At 37.2% G+C, this 15,097-nt stretch overlaps 1 protein-coding gene across 4 annotated transcripts in view; it reads right to left on the bottom strand.

Annotated features, from left to right (window-relative positions):
* The window catches only part of VCAN (versican), a 111,207-nt gene that overhangs the window by 17,412 nt on the left and 78,698 nt on the right, over positions 1-15,097 (bottom strand). For all 4 annotated transcript variants that reach the window (XM_001147684.8, XM_016953036.4, XM_517667.9 and 1 more), the window contains 2 exons: positions 11,334-11,492; positions 9,817-9,899 (listed from right to left, as the gene is read on the bottom strand). In XM_001147684.8, the coding sequence (XP_001147684.4) occupies positions 9,817-9,899; positions 11,334-11,492 (242 nt within the window). The remainder of the gene's footprint in view (positions 1-9,816; positions 9,900-11,333; positions 11,493-15,097) is intronic.

Below are 15,097 nucleotides of genomic sequence, written 5' to 3' on the forward strand. Positions count from 1 at the left end.
TGTGTGTAGTCAAGCCATTCACAATACATTATTTTAATTGTTGGGAGAACTTACTGAACTTCAAACTATAATTTGGGAGTTTTTCTCTTGAACAGTTCAGTCACTGCTCTTCACTTACTCTGTTTTCCTCCAAACATTGCTAATTTAGTTCACAGTGAAAAAAAAAATCATCTAAAAAACCCTGCAAAAGCCCTCTCTGTTCACCTCTCAAGGAAACTAGCCAAAGAAAACTTTCTCCAGCGTTCTACTATTGTGTATAAAGTGAAAACACAGGACAGATAGGTCCTAATATTTGCCTTAGTTGCTAGGATTTTATTAAGCATTTGACTACATGTGTTAGCTTCATGGTGCATTTGAAAAATCCTCTCATTTCACATTTAACTTTCAGGATCACAGTATCATGCAATTTATACTAGAATTAAGAAACTATTCAAAGCTACAGGAACTTGATTTACAGATAGTATTATTCCTGTGTGTATCTGGGTGGAGTTCTGTGAATGTGGTTTTGAAACACAAAATACAATACGACCACTAGGTGGTGATATATAACCATTCTTACATTATGAATTAACGGCTACACCACTTAACAAAAGAGAACTTGGAATATGTCCCCCAAAATCATAATTATGTACTCCATGTGGCAAAAATAAAAAAATAAAAATAAAAAATAAAAGATTATCTGGGATGTGTTCTCTCAGTTTTGTGAGTGAAAACACAGAGAACACTTTGCAAGAAGACAGACCTCGGTGAACCAGTATTTACCAACCTGACTGCATTCTATTCTGTTGCAAGCCATTCTATCCATAATCTGAATTTTCTTTCTGTCTAAAATGTTCACCTATGGTAGTTTATTCTTTTCCACTCTGTCTTTTAAAATTATCCGATGATTTACATCAATGGTGAAATTGCATCAGAACCAAAGCCAAATGTGTAACATCCACCTCAAATCCTTAGGAGAGGTCAGATCATAGATAAACACCTAAGCACACAAATGCAATGTCTGCAGTGTGAGTCACAGTTAGTTTGTTTTTCAGTAAAAATTTATCTAGATTAGCTATGAAAACATGACACCTGCAGTAAGAGCTGACTTCTTTGTGCGCAAACTCTTTTCATCACCTGGGGCCCATATTGCCACTGCTGTACTCCCAGAGCTACAAAATTCAATCCAAACGCACTGGATGCCAAGGGCAAGCAGATAACCACCGAAGTAGGAAAGCAAATTCCAAACAGAAAACACTTTCCCAAGAGGACAGGTACCTGTTTGAAACATATGCCGATAAGAAACCATCTTTTCACTAAATAACAAACAGAATAACCACTTGGGGTTAGCCTCAGCCTTTCAGAACACAGGTCAAATGGTTATCTGAAAAGAGGCTATGAGGACTACTTATTACAGAAATCAAAACATTTGGTACCTTTAAAATGACTTTTTTATCCCTAGATGGCTGGTGTACACAATAGGCATTTGTTTGCAGTCTGGAGGGGGAGTGGTGCATTTAACTTTGTCTTGTTTGTTAGGGGCAAATGACTTCCCTGCAAGGTAAAGATAAACCTTCTTCTGATCCTTGTACTTGCTTAAGGTTAGTCTAGTCTGGGTCCTTATTTATTTATGTTTTAAGGGAGGTTATGGTTTTGCTGCTGTCTTTTAGTTGAACAGGGTAATTCGTTGACCGACAACTGAAAAGAAAAGAGCAGCTTTGTTTTAAAGGAGAAAGAGACGTTTGTTTTGGTGTCACTACCCTATGCTGGCAGCCTGGAGTTGGATCCTACAAACATGAATATGCTGAAGGGAAGAAAAACTAACTTGGGGTCTCCTGATAGTTGTTAAAGTGGCAATATGCCCATTATTTTCCTAGCTGGCAAACCTCTGTGCGGGAAAGACAATCTGGCCAGCTCTTGAGAACAGCACTAATCTTGTGTAATAGTGTGAGCTCACTGCCCTACAAAGCAGTAATTATCAACAGCATTTTCAGAAGGATGTGAGTTACTCGCACTGTGAGACCACTGTGAGAGAGGGGGCCTCAGGCAGAGGCCCAGAGAGCAACTTGCATTTAATCCATAGAATGAATGGTGCCAGTAGGCTCCTTTACCCCAAGCTTGTTTGCACAGGTCTCCAGTCATGAAGGACTAACGATCCAAATGTAAGGAGAGACTGCCAAAGCTCATTCAATATTTTTTTTTTGGCCTTTTCCATGGTTATGCATTGCCTTAAACTAATTAGCAATTAGATTTAAATATCTGCATGAGATTTTAAAGTTGCACAGAAGACTGTTGGAAAAGCATCTGTGAGATGCTATTGCACTAAATCTCCTTTTCTTATTTTTTATAATAATCTTGTCAATTATAAAATGATTTTCCAGTAGTGAGTAAATATGGTTCTTCCAGCTGTTCAACCCACCACTAGCTATGTGAACTGAAAAACAAGGCAGAGAGCAGAATTGCGTTCTAGAACTACTCTATGACTCATAATATCTCACATTTAGAATCAGAAGAATCAGTTCTTGATTCCAAATCAAATTAAACTACAACACAAGTCAAAATTTTCATTAAGAACTCAGTAGTCTTTCACAGAAGGGAATCTGAGAATTCTTCCACTCATGAGTAATGTGTTAAAGAATGAGAAAAGAGCATATGTTTTCCTTGGCTTTTGGATTAATACAATAAAGCCTGTGAAGTTTAACATAATTAAATTAATGTTGATATGCAGTGTGACTTGTTCACAGAGAAATGGTATTTGACTTAGAGCTAATGCCACATCACAGCTGACATACATCCATCTGCAAATGTTGTATAGAAAGTCTTCTAAGATCTTCAGGTAGGAAAAGGAAAACTTAAATTTTTGTTGTGGGGATTGTGTTTTGCATTGTTTTTCTGTCAAATCATGTGAAATCCTTTCAAATGAGCAGAAATCTACAACAAGCTTAGAAAGCACTGGAATTAATGAATACTCCGTATTCTCTTTTCAATGTCCAAGACATCTGGGAGAGGAAGGGGAATAGGAACCTTTGTGTTTATGAAAGGGTAATAATGACACATTGCTGCAGAAAAAGAATAATGGTTTATGGTCTATGATTTGTTACTCCATTTTTTCTGCCCCTTTTAAGTGTCTTTTCCTGGGTAAGGGCTATTTCTTTATTGTTTCTACTTTTTTCAAAGCTGGCTTTTCTCACAATACTTTGCTTGACAGACTGATGTGTTTATTTATGAAAGAAGAAGAAGGAGCCTCTGGATTTAAAGTCAAATCCACACATCTGGCCATTCTTGTGCATCAACTCGAATCAACTGGTGAAGGGGGACAAGTGGGTGTTGGAAATTGTAGGTGTTAAGTTGCCAAAGCTGAACTACGCTTACCAAAATGAAAAACAAAATGCAAAATTGAGTTATCTTCCAGAAATATTTTTAAGAAGAATTTAAGTAATGAAGGTTAATTGTACAATTAATTGTACTAATTGTCCTATCAATTAGGTTTTTTTTTAGTTTATATCACAACTATCATAGCAAGATGAGTTGGTTAGAGCTAGAAAATAAGATATTTATGAATCTGTGATTTAGTAACTTGTTCTAGAACTTCCTGACCAGATTTGGACAAATGTAGAAGACAGAAAGTCTCTCTGTTTTCTCCCAACCGTAGAATGGAAAGTGAGAAGAAGGAAGCTGTGATAATTTCCCAGGAAGCAGGGAAGCCAGCAGCCTCACGGGGGGTGACATTTGAGTCCTGACAATGTAGAGATGACAGAAGTAAAAAAAGTGAAGGAGATGCAGAAAATGTTTTTTAAAATGTTTAGGAATAAAGTCAGGGCTTTTTCTGCAGAACAAACTAAATATTCCAAAAACTCCTCAATATTTTAAAAATGGAATGGCAATGTCAGTTTGATTCAGTCCTCGGCCTCTACACATGGCCATCTAAAGTGATGGTTCCCTTTGAAGTAAATGCGTCTGATCCACTGAAGACACCAGTGTCCAGTGGGGAGGGGTCAGCTTTGATGGTGCTGGGGGGAATCACTGAAGAAAGGAACAATGTGGAGCCCAGAGAATCGCCTCGTGAGAATCTTACTCCAGAGGGTCCAAGAGAGAAGGAAGCAATATGACAGCTTTAAATCTCTGAGCTCCACAATTTGATTTTAAACCACTTGTTGGAGAGGTTTATCGGACAGAACAGTATGATGAAAGCATGTAAGAGTTTCTGATAGCTCCTTAATTGGGCTGTCCCATAGACACTATAGTCTTTAGTTGAAAACAGTGTTGTGAAAATCATTTTGCCAGGAGGTATACTGATAGATAAATATAAATGATTCCATAACGTTCCCTGCCTGTCTGGCTTCCTCTGCACTTGAATAAACAGCCTCAGATAGTGGATTTACAAATGAAGCCCTATCCCACCTTATGCAACCAAATCACCCTTAGCCAAAGCATCTATAAAAAGTAAAATGAGCTGATAACATTTGGGAGTGATATTTCCTTTTGTTTGTTTCACTCCATTTTGGATATAAATAATAAGGTTTCTAAAACTCATTTTTCTTCAGAAAGTATACCTACGGAATATGTGCCTATCTGGAAAAAAAAATCCTCCTCCAAAGTTTTGAGTAATTGTTGGTTTCTTAAAGTTTCATGGAAAACCTGCCCTGATATAACTCAAACCTGCAGGGGTGGCAGAGGTTGAAAGTTTACTTTCCATTTTTAATTCCCAAAGTTTATTGCAAAGGTGTTTCTAGGACAACCATGGACAAAATTGTCATCATTTCTAGTAAAAACACTTGTTTTCCTTTGGGTTGATACGTTTATAAGATGTAGTATGTTCAACTATATACTTCTATTTTTAAGGAATATCTTTTTTTTTTTTTTTTTTGGTCTTTTCACCGTAAAACCCATCTATTATGTTTTGATGTTTTTCATACTGGTACAACTTTAAATAAAATCTTTAATTTAGGTAAACAAAAAATGTCACAAAGAGATTCAGCTGAAAGACATAATGTGTTCATTTCAGGATTCAAAAGATAGAGTTGGCTGAGCAATGTGTGTATACTGATGATCATTTGTTCATTCAAATATTTATTAAATACCTGTTCTATGTCAACTACTCTGCTAGTTGCTGAAAAAACAGAGACGAAAGTTAATTCCTATCTCAGAAGACTCAGTGTCAGGAAGTTGATTTCACAGGAGCCTGAGTTAGGATGGGTGGAGGACAAAAAAGATGTGGGAGCACAGAAGAGGAGCTCTTAGTCATTCCCAGCAAGGAAGGCTTCCTGGAAGGAGACCCTTGGCTATGCAGGGTATTTGACTGTTTGTGAGATGAAATGAGGATAAGACGTGAGAATATGCTAAACACTAGGGCCAGTACAGGCAAAGCCGCCCAGGAGTGAGAACCCATGGCTTATTCCAGGAACTGAGAGTATTTTGAGATGCTATAGCTTAGGAAGTGGCAGGCGGAGTGGATTGGTTTTGTCTGCCATACTAATAATTAAAATTTTATACTGAAGGCAATGAGCAGACACTGAAGAATTTTAAGGGAGCGACAAGAGTTCATAGCCAGGGAAGGGAAGGGTCATTAGCACTGGAAAACAGATCTGAAAGAAAACACTCTGACTAGTCATTCATTTAACAGTTGGTTTAAGAAAGAACTTTAAAGTCAGCTAACAGTATATAAGCTAGATAAGAAAAGTTTGTTTAAGTTTGCCAGCTTTAATGTATATTTAACTTGGATGGTTTAACTGAGTGTCTTTGAAGATATTACTTGTGTGACAAGCAAAGCAATTCATTAGTGAAGTTATTTGTTAGGGTTTCCAATAAAGCAGTAGGCACATTTTGCTATAGAGAACAATCGTCAAGTTAACAATAGTCAAGTTAAAGAATAACTAGGTTAGGAGAAAGCCAAGTGACAAAGTAAAAACTGAAATGTGTTAAAAGAAATAATCTTAATATAAATCACAAGGGTAAGGCTAGACACAATTTTATTCATGAATTCACTTTTGTGAAATTTATTGGGCAAACACCCCAAATAAAAAAGGTAATAGATTTTAAAAATATAACAGAAATAAGAATTTGGCATTTCATCAATGATAACAACATCCTATTATAGAGGCCAGTAATGTGGAATGAATCCATCAGAATCTCAAGAATAAGGGCAATTTAGATAACTTAGCCAAATAACATCATTAATTTAGTATACTAGTTGAATTAGTCTAGCTGTATAGCATAACATTAAATATGATACATTTATACTGTAAGTTTATTGAAAGCAAAGTTTAATGATTTGAGTAAAATGGATCATTGAAATTGAGACCTAATATAAACTTGTTTCTTCTTACTGGATTGTAAGGCTAAATATCAAAAGACACTTTAAGGTAAATATGAAAGGTTCTTTTTGTTTTAATACTGTTCTACCACCCAAGACGGAGAAGCTCTAATAAATCTTTCAAAGAAAAAAATGGAGAGAGAGAGGGTGTGGAAGAGGAGAGAAATCACTCCAAAACATAAACAAAGTCCTTAAAACTGCACACAGTCAAGTTAACACCATTCCAAGCATAAGCAGATACTGATCCCCCTGACCAAGACTTTACTGTTAGGGATATTTTCAAAAGCAAAAACCTTGGAGTAAACAGCGAAACAAAGCAGAAGGATTTTATTCAAAGGCCTGCACACATATGGAACCCGTTAAGGGGATGGTGACTGTAGAAAAAACTACAAACGAGTTTAAGGGACACCTAGGCTGTTTCAGAGAGGAAAAGGATAGAGGAAAGGGTGGTTACAAAAGCAAGAAAGTGGGCAGGAGATCAGGCGAATGCGAGGGAGACCGGCTCTAAGACAGATGGTCTGTTCTGTTCCAGAATTTTCAAAGTTCAGGGACATTCCTTAGCACACTTTTATTTTACACAGAGAGTGAATTAAGAAGAAACCGAGGGTCTGTCAGAGTTTTTTCTGGATTTACTTGTGTCATTTCTTTGATAAACTTTGCTTGTTAATACATTTCATCATGTGCCTTCTTCAAACTGAGGCCCTCAGTGCATTCTCCATAATCCTTACGTTTCAAGTGAAAGTGCCAACTAATTAAGAGTCGGGTTCTTGTTTATGTTGTACAGTTATCTATGTTAGCTTATGTTATCTTCCTCTGGAAGTTTCAGAGGAAAATTTCAGAGGGAAATCAATATTTCTTTTTTGACAAGGTGCGATGCTCACTAATTTACCACGTTTAGGACCTTTCTAGACTATGGAAATAGTAACTGTTATGGTTTTCAGAGTATTTGTGTACCTACATTAAAAATTAATGGACACAGACAAAAACTAGTTGAGTTGCCTTGCTTTGGCATAGGGGAATAATGACATATGATGAATCAAGCTCACCTGTATGGCACTTGGCAGGGAAGATAATTTTCCTAAGATACTCTACAGAATCCACATAGCTGCCAGATATAGGCCAATATGAAGTTTCTTTAACCAAGCACACAGGAATAAAGGATAACACTTTATGTCAGACACCACAAGAAATAAAAAGCAGGGGAAAGAATTACTTCTTTGAAGAGGTGAACTGCTAAGGGAGAGACCAGAATAAACATCTAGTAACACACATACATGCTAAGAATAAAAACACACACATCAAATCTATGTAACCAATGACAGATTAGAAATAGATGGGACTTGGTTCAGTCAGGTAAGTGTGTAGGAAAAAAAGATTTTTCGTACACTCCACCTGGCCAAATGCAGCTATTCTAGGCTCAGGGCTGGAATCTACAGGAACCCAGACAACAGGTACACTTTGGGATAAGTCATGGGCTGCATCTGCCAGGCACAAATAAGCAGTAACTAGATAGAAATGGCCAGCTGTGTCCTGGGCATGCCAGCTTCTGTATACATGATGGGGGCTCACAAAACCCTGCACTTTTCACTGGGCTATAAATAAGGGAAATTCGTGGGAGGTAGACTTAATAGTGGGCACCCTAAAACCCAATTTATTCCATGAGAATGAAGTACACATTTAACAAGGAAACCGCATTTAATGCATTCACTGTATGATATACATTAATAAAATTATAAAAACAGCTTATAATATATAGAAATAATCTCTGAATCATATGTTCACTTAGAAATTAAATTAATAGGAACAAAATTATCTTCAATTAAAATGAATGTAATATAAAGATTCATGCTATACCAATCGCTATTAATCTAATGGGCCAGTATTATCCCCCTAAGTACACCAAAATGAAAACATAAAGAGGCAACAATTGCAGATACAGATCCAATACATCCAGCCAGGACAATTATTAATAGAAGAAAATGAGACTATTGATTCTAAGGTTGTGTTTCCTATAGCTTACTGGGAACATATTTTAAGAACAACCTATTTTTCCCTATTTTTCTCACATCTTGCCAAATAACCTACTTAAGAAGTTGAATGACAAACAGTGAAACAGTGCTGATTAAACATAAACAGTGGTGACAGAGAGAGAAACTCAGGTCTTATTTTGGGTTGCTCAAAGCGAAAATGTAACAAGGGATACACTCTTTTTAAAGCCAAGGAGGTACCGGTCAGAAGAAACTGTGGCTTTGGAGACAAGCCTAAGTTCAAACTCTGGCTTCATCAGTTAACAGCTTTGTGATTCCAGGCAAATAGCTCAACCTAACTGACCTTCCCTTTCTTTACCTGTAAAACAGGTGAAGGAAAACCCATTGCCTCTCTTAAAAGTTATTGTGGGGAATAAACATAAGCAAGTGCTTAATACAGTGGCTGGCACATAGATAAAGTGAGTAGTGTGTCCACGATGGAGCAGCTTCTCTTAAGACAGAGCAGAACTTCCAAAAGCAGAGATTACTTTGACATCTGTTTTTGAATGAACTTTATATTTTGCCAAACTCATTGAATCCAAACAAGTGGCAGATAATGAATGAAACTGAATACCTAAGTAATAAAAACACAAAAAGGCCTTTAAAATTATCTTCAATTTTTTACACTTTGTTTCTAATTTAGAATTTAATTTACACTTACTATCTAGCCCAGTGGATCCCAACTTTGCATTTAAGAATTACCTGTGGAACACTGAGAAAATACAGCGGCTGGAGGTTTTGCTATAATGGACCTGGGATAAGGCCTAAGAACCAGTTTTTAATTACATATTCCAGGTGATTCTAATGAACAGCCAGCACTGAGTACCACTAGTATAGACAATCATATTTGAACTCTTTATAAAAATTAGATTTATTTGAGTTTAGTAAGAGTGACTCAAAACAGCTTCACCTGTTCTAAGAACCTATTACAGTCTACTCAAAGTTGTGGCCAGCATTTCCAAGTCACTTCTTTCTTCAAAAAATAGAAAACAAGTTGAAATATGTAATTAGTTGGCAGAAATTCACAAGATCATATCAACAGTCTTCTTTAAGATAAAAATAAATGGATATTTTTGCTTGGAAATGAGTCATGCCTTATAGCAGATTTCCAGTGAATTATTTAAGACGGAAAGGTATTTTTTTTAAAATGACTTTTCTGCTACATTTTATTCTTCTCTTTCTGCTCTGAAGCTAGAAAAAGCAAAGATAACCATCTGAAAGACAGACCCAAGGCAATTCTACTAATTGTCTGGTTTTCTGGTTTGATAGAAATCTGGTACACTCCTCTTTTGAAGAGAACCACAACTATTGAAGAGAGAACTGGATGTTGGATCAGGTAGCTTGGAACTCTTCTAACCCTTCTCTGTTTCACTGAGTGACCTGGAGCAAGTCATTTAACTTGTCTCCAGTCTAATGCACCCTCTGTAATGCGCAATCAGTGCACAGTACCAAATTTCCAGAAGGTAGAACTTGACATCATTTTCAAGGGCATCTTACCAGTGTGCTGCCATCAGTCCAACGGAAGTCATGCTCAAACATCTTGTCATTGAGGCCTATCCACTGATAATCATGGCCCACACCTAAGGGATAGGAAACCACACAGATATTTGTACTACTTTTCCATATATGGATGAAAATATATCAAAGAAAATTATTTTCAGCATGAATCATGCATCCTCTTTACTGGCTGGATTTTTATTTAGTTGCTTATAAAAATCTCTCCTAGTCTACCTTTTGTTCTTCTGCCCAATGTGCTTTGAATGAAAAAGTTAATGTGCAAACCCTGTGAAGCATTAAAAATATCAAGACATAGACAATAATTTCCCTAGCAATTTACTATAATTAAATTTTTTTCCACCCTCACTCATGATAGAAATTTTCTTTTTTTATGATAGAAATTTTCTATTTTTGTTGTTGTTGTTGTTTTTAAGTGATGCCATTGGCAAAAATTCAGTGACCCAATAAAATGTGCCAGATCTTATCCACGCTACCCTCATTTTGGAAGCCACTTGTTCCTCTTTTTCAAAACATTTTAATTAATGAACACCTAGATTAGACAGTTCTACAAATTTATCCTCAAAAATATTTACTTTTACCATGAGGTGAGTCACTGGCAAGGATATCACGCAGTAAAGTTAAATGAACCTCTATCCAGATTACAAATTAACAAACTTCTAAACGATAGTAGGCATCACGAGAAAATATTTAATAGAACATCAAACAACGCTTCATGAGGCTGGGAATGGTGGCTCACGCCTATAATCCCGGCACTTTGGGAAGCAGAGGTGGGAGGATTACTTGAGGCCAGTAGTTCAAGTCAAGCCTGGACAGCATGGCAAGACACTACCTCTTAAGAAAATGCTTTATGAGCAACAAATTTCTACATATTGCTACATGAAAACTAGTTGCCCTCCTTTTTGCTGCAGTTGAAGGAGTTATTAAACAGCTCTGATATTAAGTTTCATTAGCTTTCAATCTCCACCTATTCAAGTTCTTAGGATGTAGCTCACTTTCCACAATTTAAAATATTTAGAAACTTGAATGAGAATCAATATGCCCAAAAGGTAAGATTAGGGTGCTATTATTAACAATTCAGTTTTAATTAGCAGGACAAAAATAACTGAAAGCAACTGTAATTTTAGACAGGCATATAAATATTCAAAATAGAGACTATGAAAGTATAACCATAGTAGGAATTCTATTGAACCATGAGAAATAGCTGTTTCTGTATATTTAAAAATGATCAAATAGCAACTGCTTATGATTCAACCTACAGCAAGTGTTTCAACTATTACTGCTGGCGGACAAACCAATGCCTACCTATATTATAGTTGAATGTTTCCCCAAATGGGGGACTTAACATAGGTGAGATGATTTTAAGTAATTCACAGATGAGGGATTTGATAAGTTGTATTATGATTGAAAAAGCTACTTCTTTTCACTTGCACACAGACAAAACTAAGAGAGTGATGAGAAGTGAAGTTCCTGGAAACTCGTATCTATTTGGTACATACGATTAACAAACATTTGTTCTTCGTGAGACAGGATGCTTGTGAGATGGGCGCCCTGCAGACGGCATTCCCGTTCAGCTGCATCCCATGTGCGTCGATGGGCAAAGTATTTGTAGCACTGCCCTTGGAATTTGTGCCAGCCATAGTCACATGTCTCGGTATCTGAGAAGAAACAGGCAGGAGCTTATTAAACGCACATATGTCATTCAAACTTGGCACCCCCATCCAAGTGTTAGTAGGATACCCAAGCCAGTATCTGTGCAATGTCCCTGAAGTAACTGATTCATAAAATTCGGTCACGATGACAAAGAAATTATTATAAAGTGAGCCCAACTGATTCGTGCGAAGTGGATGGCTATATATCTTTGGATTGCAAAGGCAGCATCTAACAGCAACTTCCTTGATTAAAGCCAGAGAAAACTGGAAGAGGGGCCAGCCAAAATCTCTTGGGCTGCTATAGCACTGGCTGACTTACTTGTGAAGCAACTGGGGCTAATTCCTTACCAACACAACTTTTCTAAGAGACTCATTCAAGTGATAGATAAGAGTTCCGGCTAATAGGATTACGAATGCCCTATTTGCATAACAACTTCAAAGGTTCTGGAAGTAGTCCTCTCCCACTTCCCAAAGAGATATCTGAGAAGTCACAGGCTCTTGTCATGTAAAACTGACAAAGAGAAAAAAATCCTTTATGAATAGGTACCTTTTGGGATATAGCTAGAACTGTATGCCTTCTTCCTAAAAAGAAGGGTAAGATAGGTAACGCCCAATGAAAATGCGTCAAGATTTTAAGTTTATTAAAAATGAAATAAACTAAATTATTTAACTCACCCCCCCATTCCACCAGGTCATATACATATGTGTGTGTGTGTCTGTGTGTGTGTTTCACAATAAGCACACTATAACTGATATTCCAGTGGGACAATAATATTTTTCAAATATATCTAAATTTTACACTGGCAGTATCAGCTACACTTTCTAGGTTGCCAATTTTTACATAATTCCACAAGAAAGTGGCCTTGTTCATAGCACTGTATTCTTCATTGGCAATCTTCCCACAGAATTGCTCATCCACAGGTGGGGTTGACTTTCACAAAATACACCCCACGATTATATCGAAGTAGTTACATGTAAAAACTAACAAAACTGCAAAGTTTATAGAATTTCAGGCACCAACAAAACCTTCCAGATGACCTAATAAGTATCTCCCCCCACCCAAATTTGCTGATTAATAGAAGAAAACACAACCCTACTAAATTAAATAAATGTTTGCTTTATACGTTAGTTTTGGTGGCCAAATTGAAACTCAGATTGTCTCTTGACTCTTATTCCTGTTACTCCTCTTTCTATAACTGTGGGAAAGTATGAATTCTGAAAGATTTCATTTCTTTCCTGGCTTCAGTGATTAAAACCATACTCACACAACAGATGCAGCTTATCTGAGAGCAGTATTTATTTCAGTTTAGTCTATCAGGCCTGTTGTTTAGTTGCAGCCAGCTGACTAATTCTTTTGAGTAATGTGCACTGGAAGCTTTGCGTTTATTAAAGTGTTGTTTGGAGATCACCAAGTCTCATAGGAAAGGACTCAAGACACAGCTAGATGGTTTGGTATAAAAGTAGCACTCAGTGCCTCAAAATGAAGCAAATTTTGGCTACTTGGATGTAGTATTTCTGCTTTGGGGAAGTTCATTTGTAAGAATTTAGAAGTAAGGTGAGAGGGGTAGGAAGAACACAGCTCTTCCTATATGAGGGGGTTAGTTTACAGAGGAGGAGAATCAAAAAAATTTTTAGAACATTCTTACTGCCAAAGTAAATAATGTGATTTATAATGGCATAACTTTCCTTAACCATGGACATTAATTTAAGATACATGATGTAAAATTATGGAGGATCTTAACCCCTTGAATAATACATCAGAAAAAACTTTTCTACATACCCTTTTTTATCGGCTATTAACCCAATTGGTTTTAGTTTGGTTTCCCCTTTTTTGTCTTTTTTATTTTTTATTTTTTTTGTGGTGGAGTCTCGCTTTGTCACCCAGGCTGGAGTGCAGTGGCATGATCTTGGCTCACTGCAACCTCTGCTTCCCGGGTTCAAGCGAGTCTCCTGCCTCAGCCTCCCTAGTAGCTGGGACTACAGGCGTGCACCACCATGCCTGGCTAATTTTTGTATTTTTTGGTGGAGACAGGCTTTCACCATGTTGCCCAGGCTGGTCTTGAACACCTGACCTCAGGTGATCCACCTGCCTTGGCCTCCCAGAGTGCTGGGATTATAGGCGTGAGCTATCGCACCCAGCCCCTTTTTGTCTTCTAAATAGTTTATCATTAAGTATTTTTCCTCCTAAACAAGAAAACCCAGATGATCACAAAATTTAGATATGTGACCACTTCACTACTAACAGTGCCTGTCTCAGTTAGCAGATGCATACATTCCAATCAGAACACAGGTCCAAAAAATAGAGGCGGGGTTTCTGTTAAAACCAAACTGGGAAAATGCATTTATTTGTACTATCTAAATCATAGCTTCCCAATGATTATAAACATATCTGCAAAAACCACTTAGAGTGGTTTTTGTGTAAAAAAAAAAAAAATAAAGCCAACTATCCACATTGATTCACTTTTTTTTTTTTTTTTTTTTTGAGATGGAGTCTCACTCTTGTCACCCAGGCTGGAGTGCGGTGGCATGATCTCTGCTCACTGCAACCTCTGCCTCCCAGGTTCAAGCTATTCTCCTGCCTCTGCCTCCTGATTAGCTGAGATTACAGGCGCTGCCACCACACCCGGCTAATTTTTGTACTTTTAGTAGAGATGGGGTTTCACCATGTTGGCCAGGCTGGTCTCGAACTTCTGACCTCAGGTGATCCACCCGCCTTGGCCTCCCAAAGTGCTGGGATTACAGGCGTAAGCCACCATGCCTGGCCACTTAAATTTTATTATTCATGAATTCAACAAATATGTAATGAAGGATCATTTGTCAAGCTGCATCTCCCAGGATGCTATTCTGATAGGAGATACTATTCATAGAAATAGTCTATTTGTTTTTTCAACCTTACCTAAAAATTATGTGAAACTCTTTTTATTTATTAAAAGGCAACCCTTGTGGATGACATTTTCTTAAAAATCATTCGATGCATGGAAAGACATCTTATGCTTTAAAACTCCTATAGGTTTTAAAGAGGTTACAAAAAAATAGGTTGTTTCAATGGGTTACAATACAAACCCAGATTCGTAGTGTGCACAGCTCCTGTTCATGAACATAGGAGGTGAAACTATCACAAACAATTTCACCAAAAATTTATTCTTTTGATGCTGTACAGGTAATGTTTTCAACCTCTCTGACATATAGCTGTCAAGTCCTAAGAAAGTGCCCATCCTCCACACTTCTCACTAGGCAAGCTGTATCACTGACTTTGGCTAGGGCAGTTTGTGCAGCCAGAACTGCCTCTCTACTGTTCCAATAGCCCTTTCTAGATTTTGTATCTGTAATTATTGCACCAAAATGTGTCCCCTATTTCGGAGTAACTGTGACTTGGGAAGTTACTAGTCAGAGAACAGAAAACGTCAGCTGAAGGAACACTGACACGGTCATCACCAAACTTTGGATAGAAAATTGTTTAGACAACAAAGCTGCTGTTAATGAAGAAAACATTTGTTCTTAGGCAACCTGAAAAGAGGAGAAAAAAATCTTTCAGTATCCTGGCAATAAATCACAGGAGCACAGCTGCACTGCATAAACAGACTGAGATCGATGTTTCTCAGCAAAAAAAT

Source organism: Pan troglodytes, chromosome 4 (assembly GCF_028858775.2).
Source record: "Pan troglodytes isolate AG18354 chromosome 4, NHGRI_mPanTro3-v2.0_pri, whole genome shotgun sequence".
In the NCBI taxonomy this organism is placed as follows: Eukaryota; Metazoa; Chordata; class Mammalia; order Primates; family Hominidae; genus Pan; species Pan troglodytes.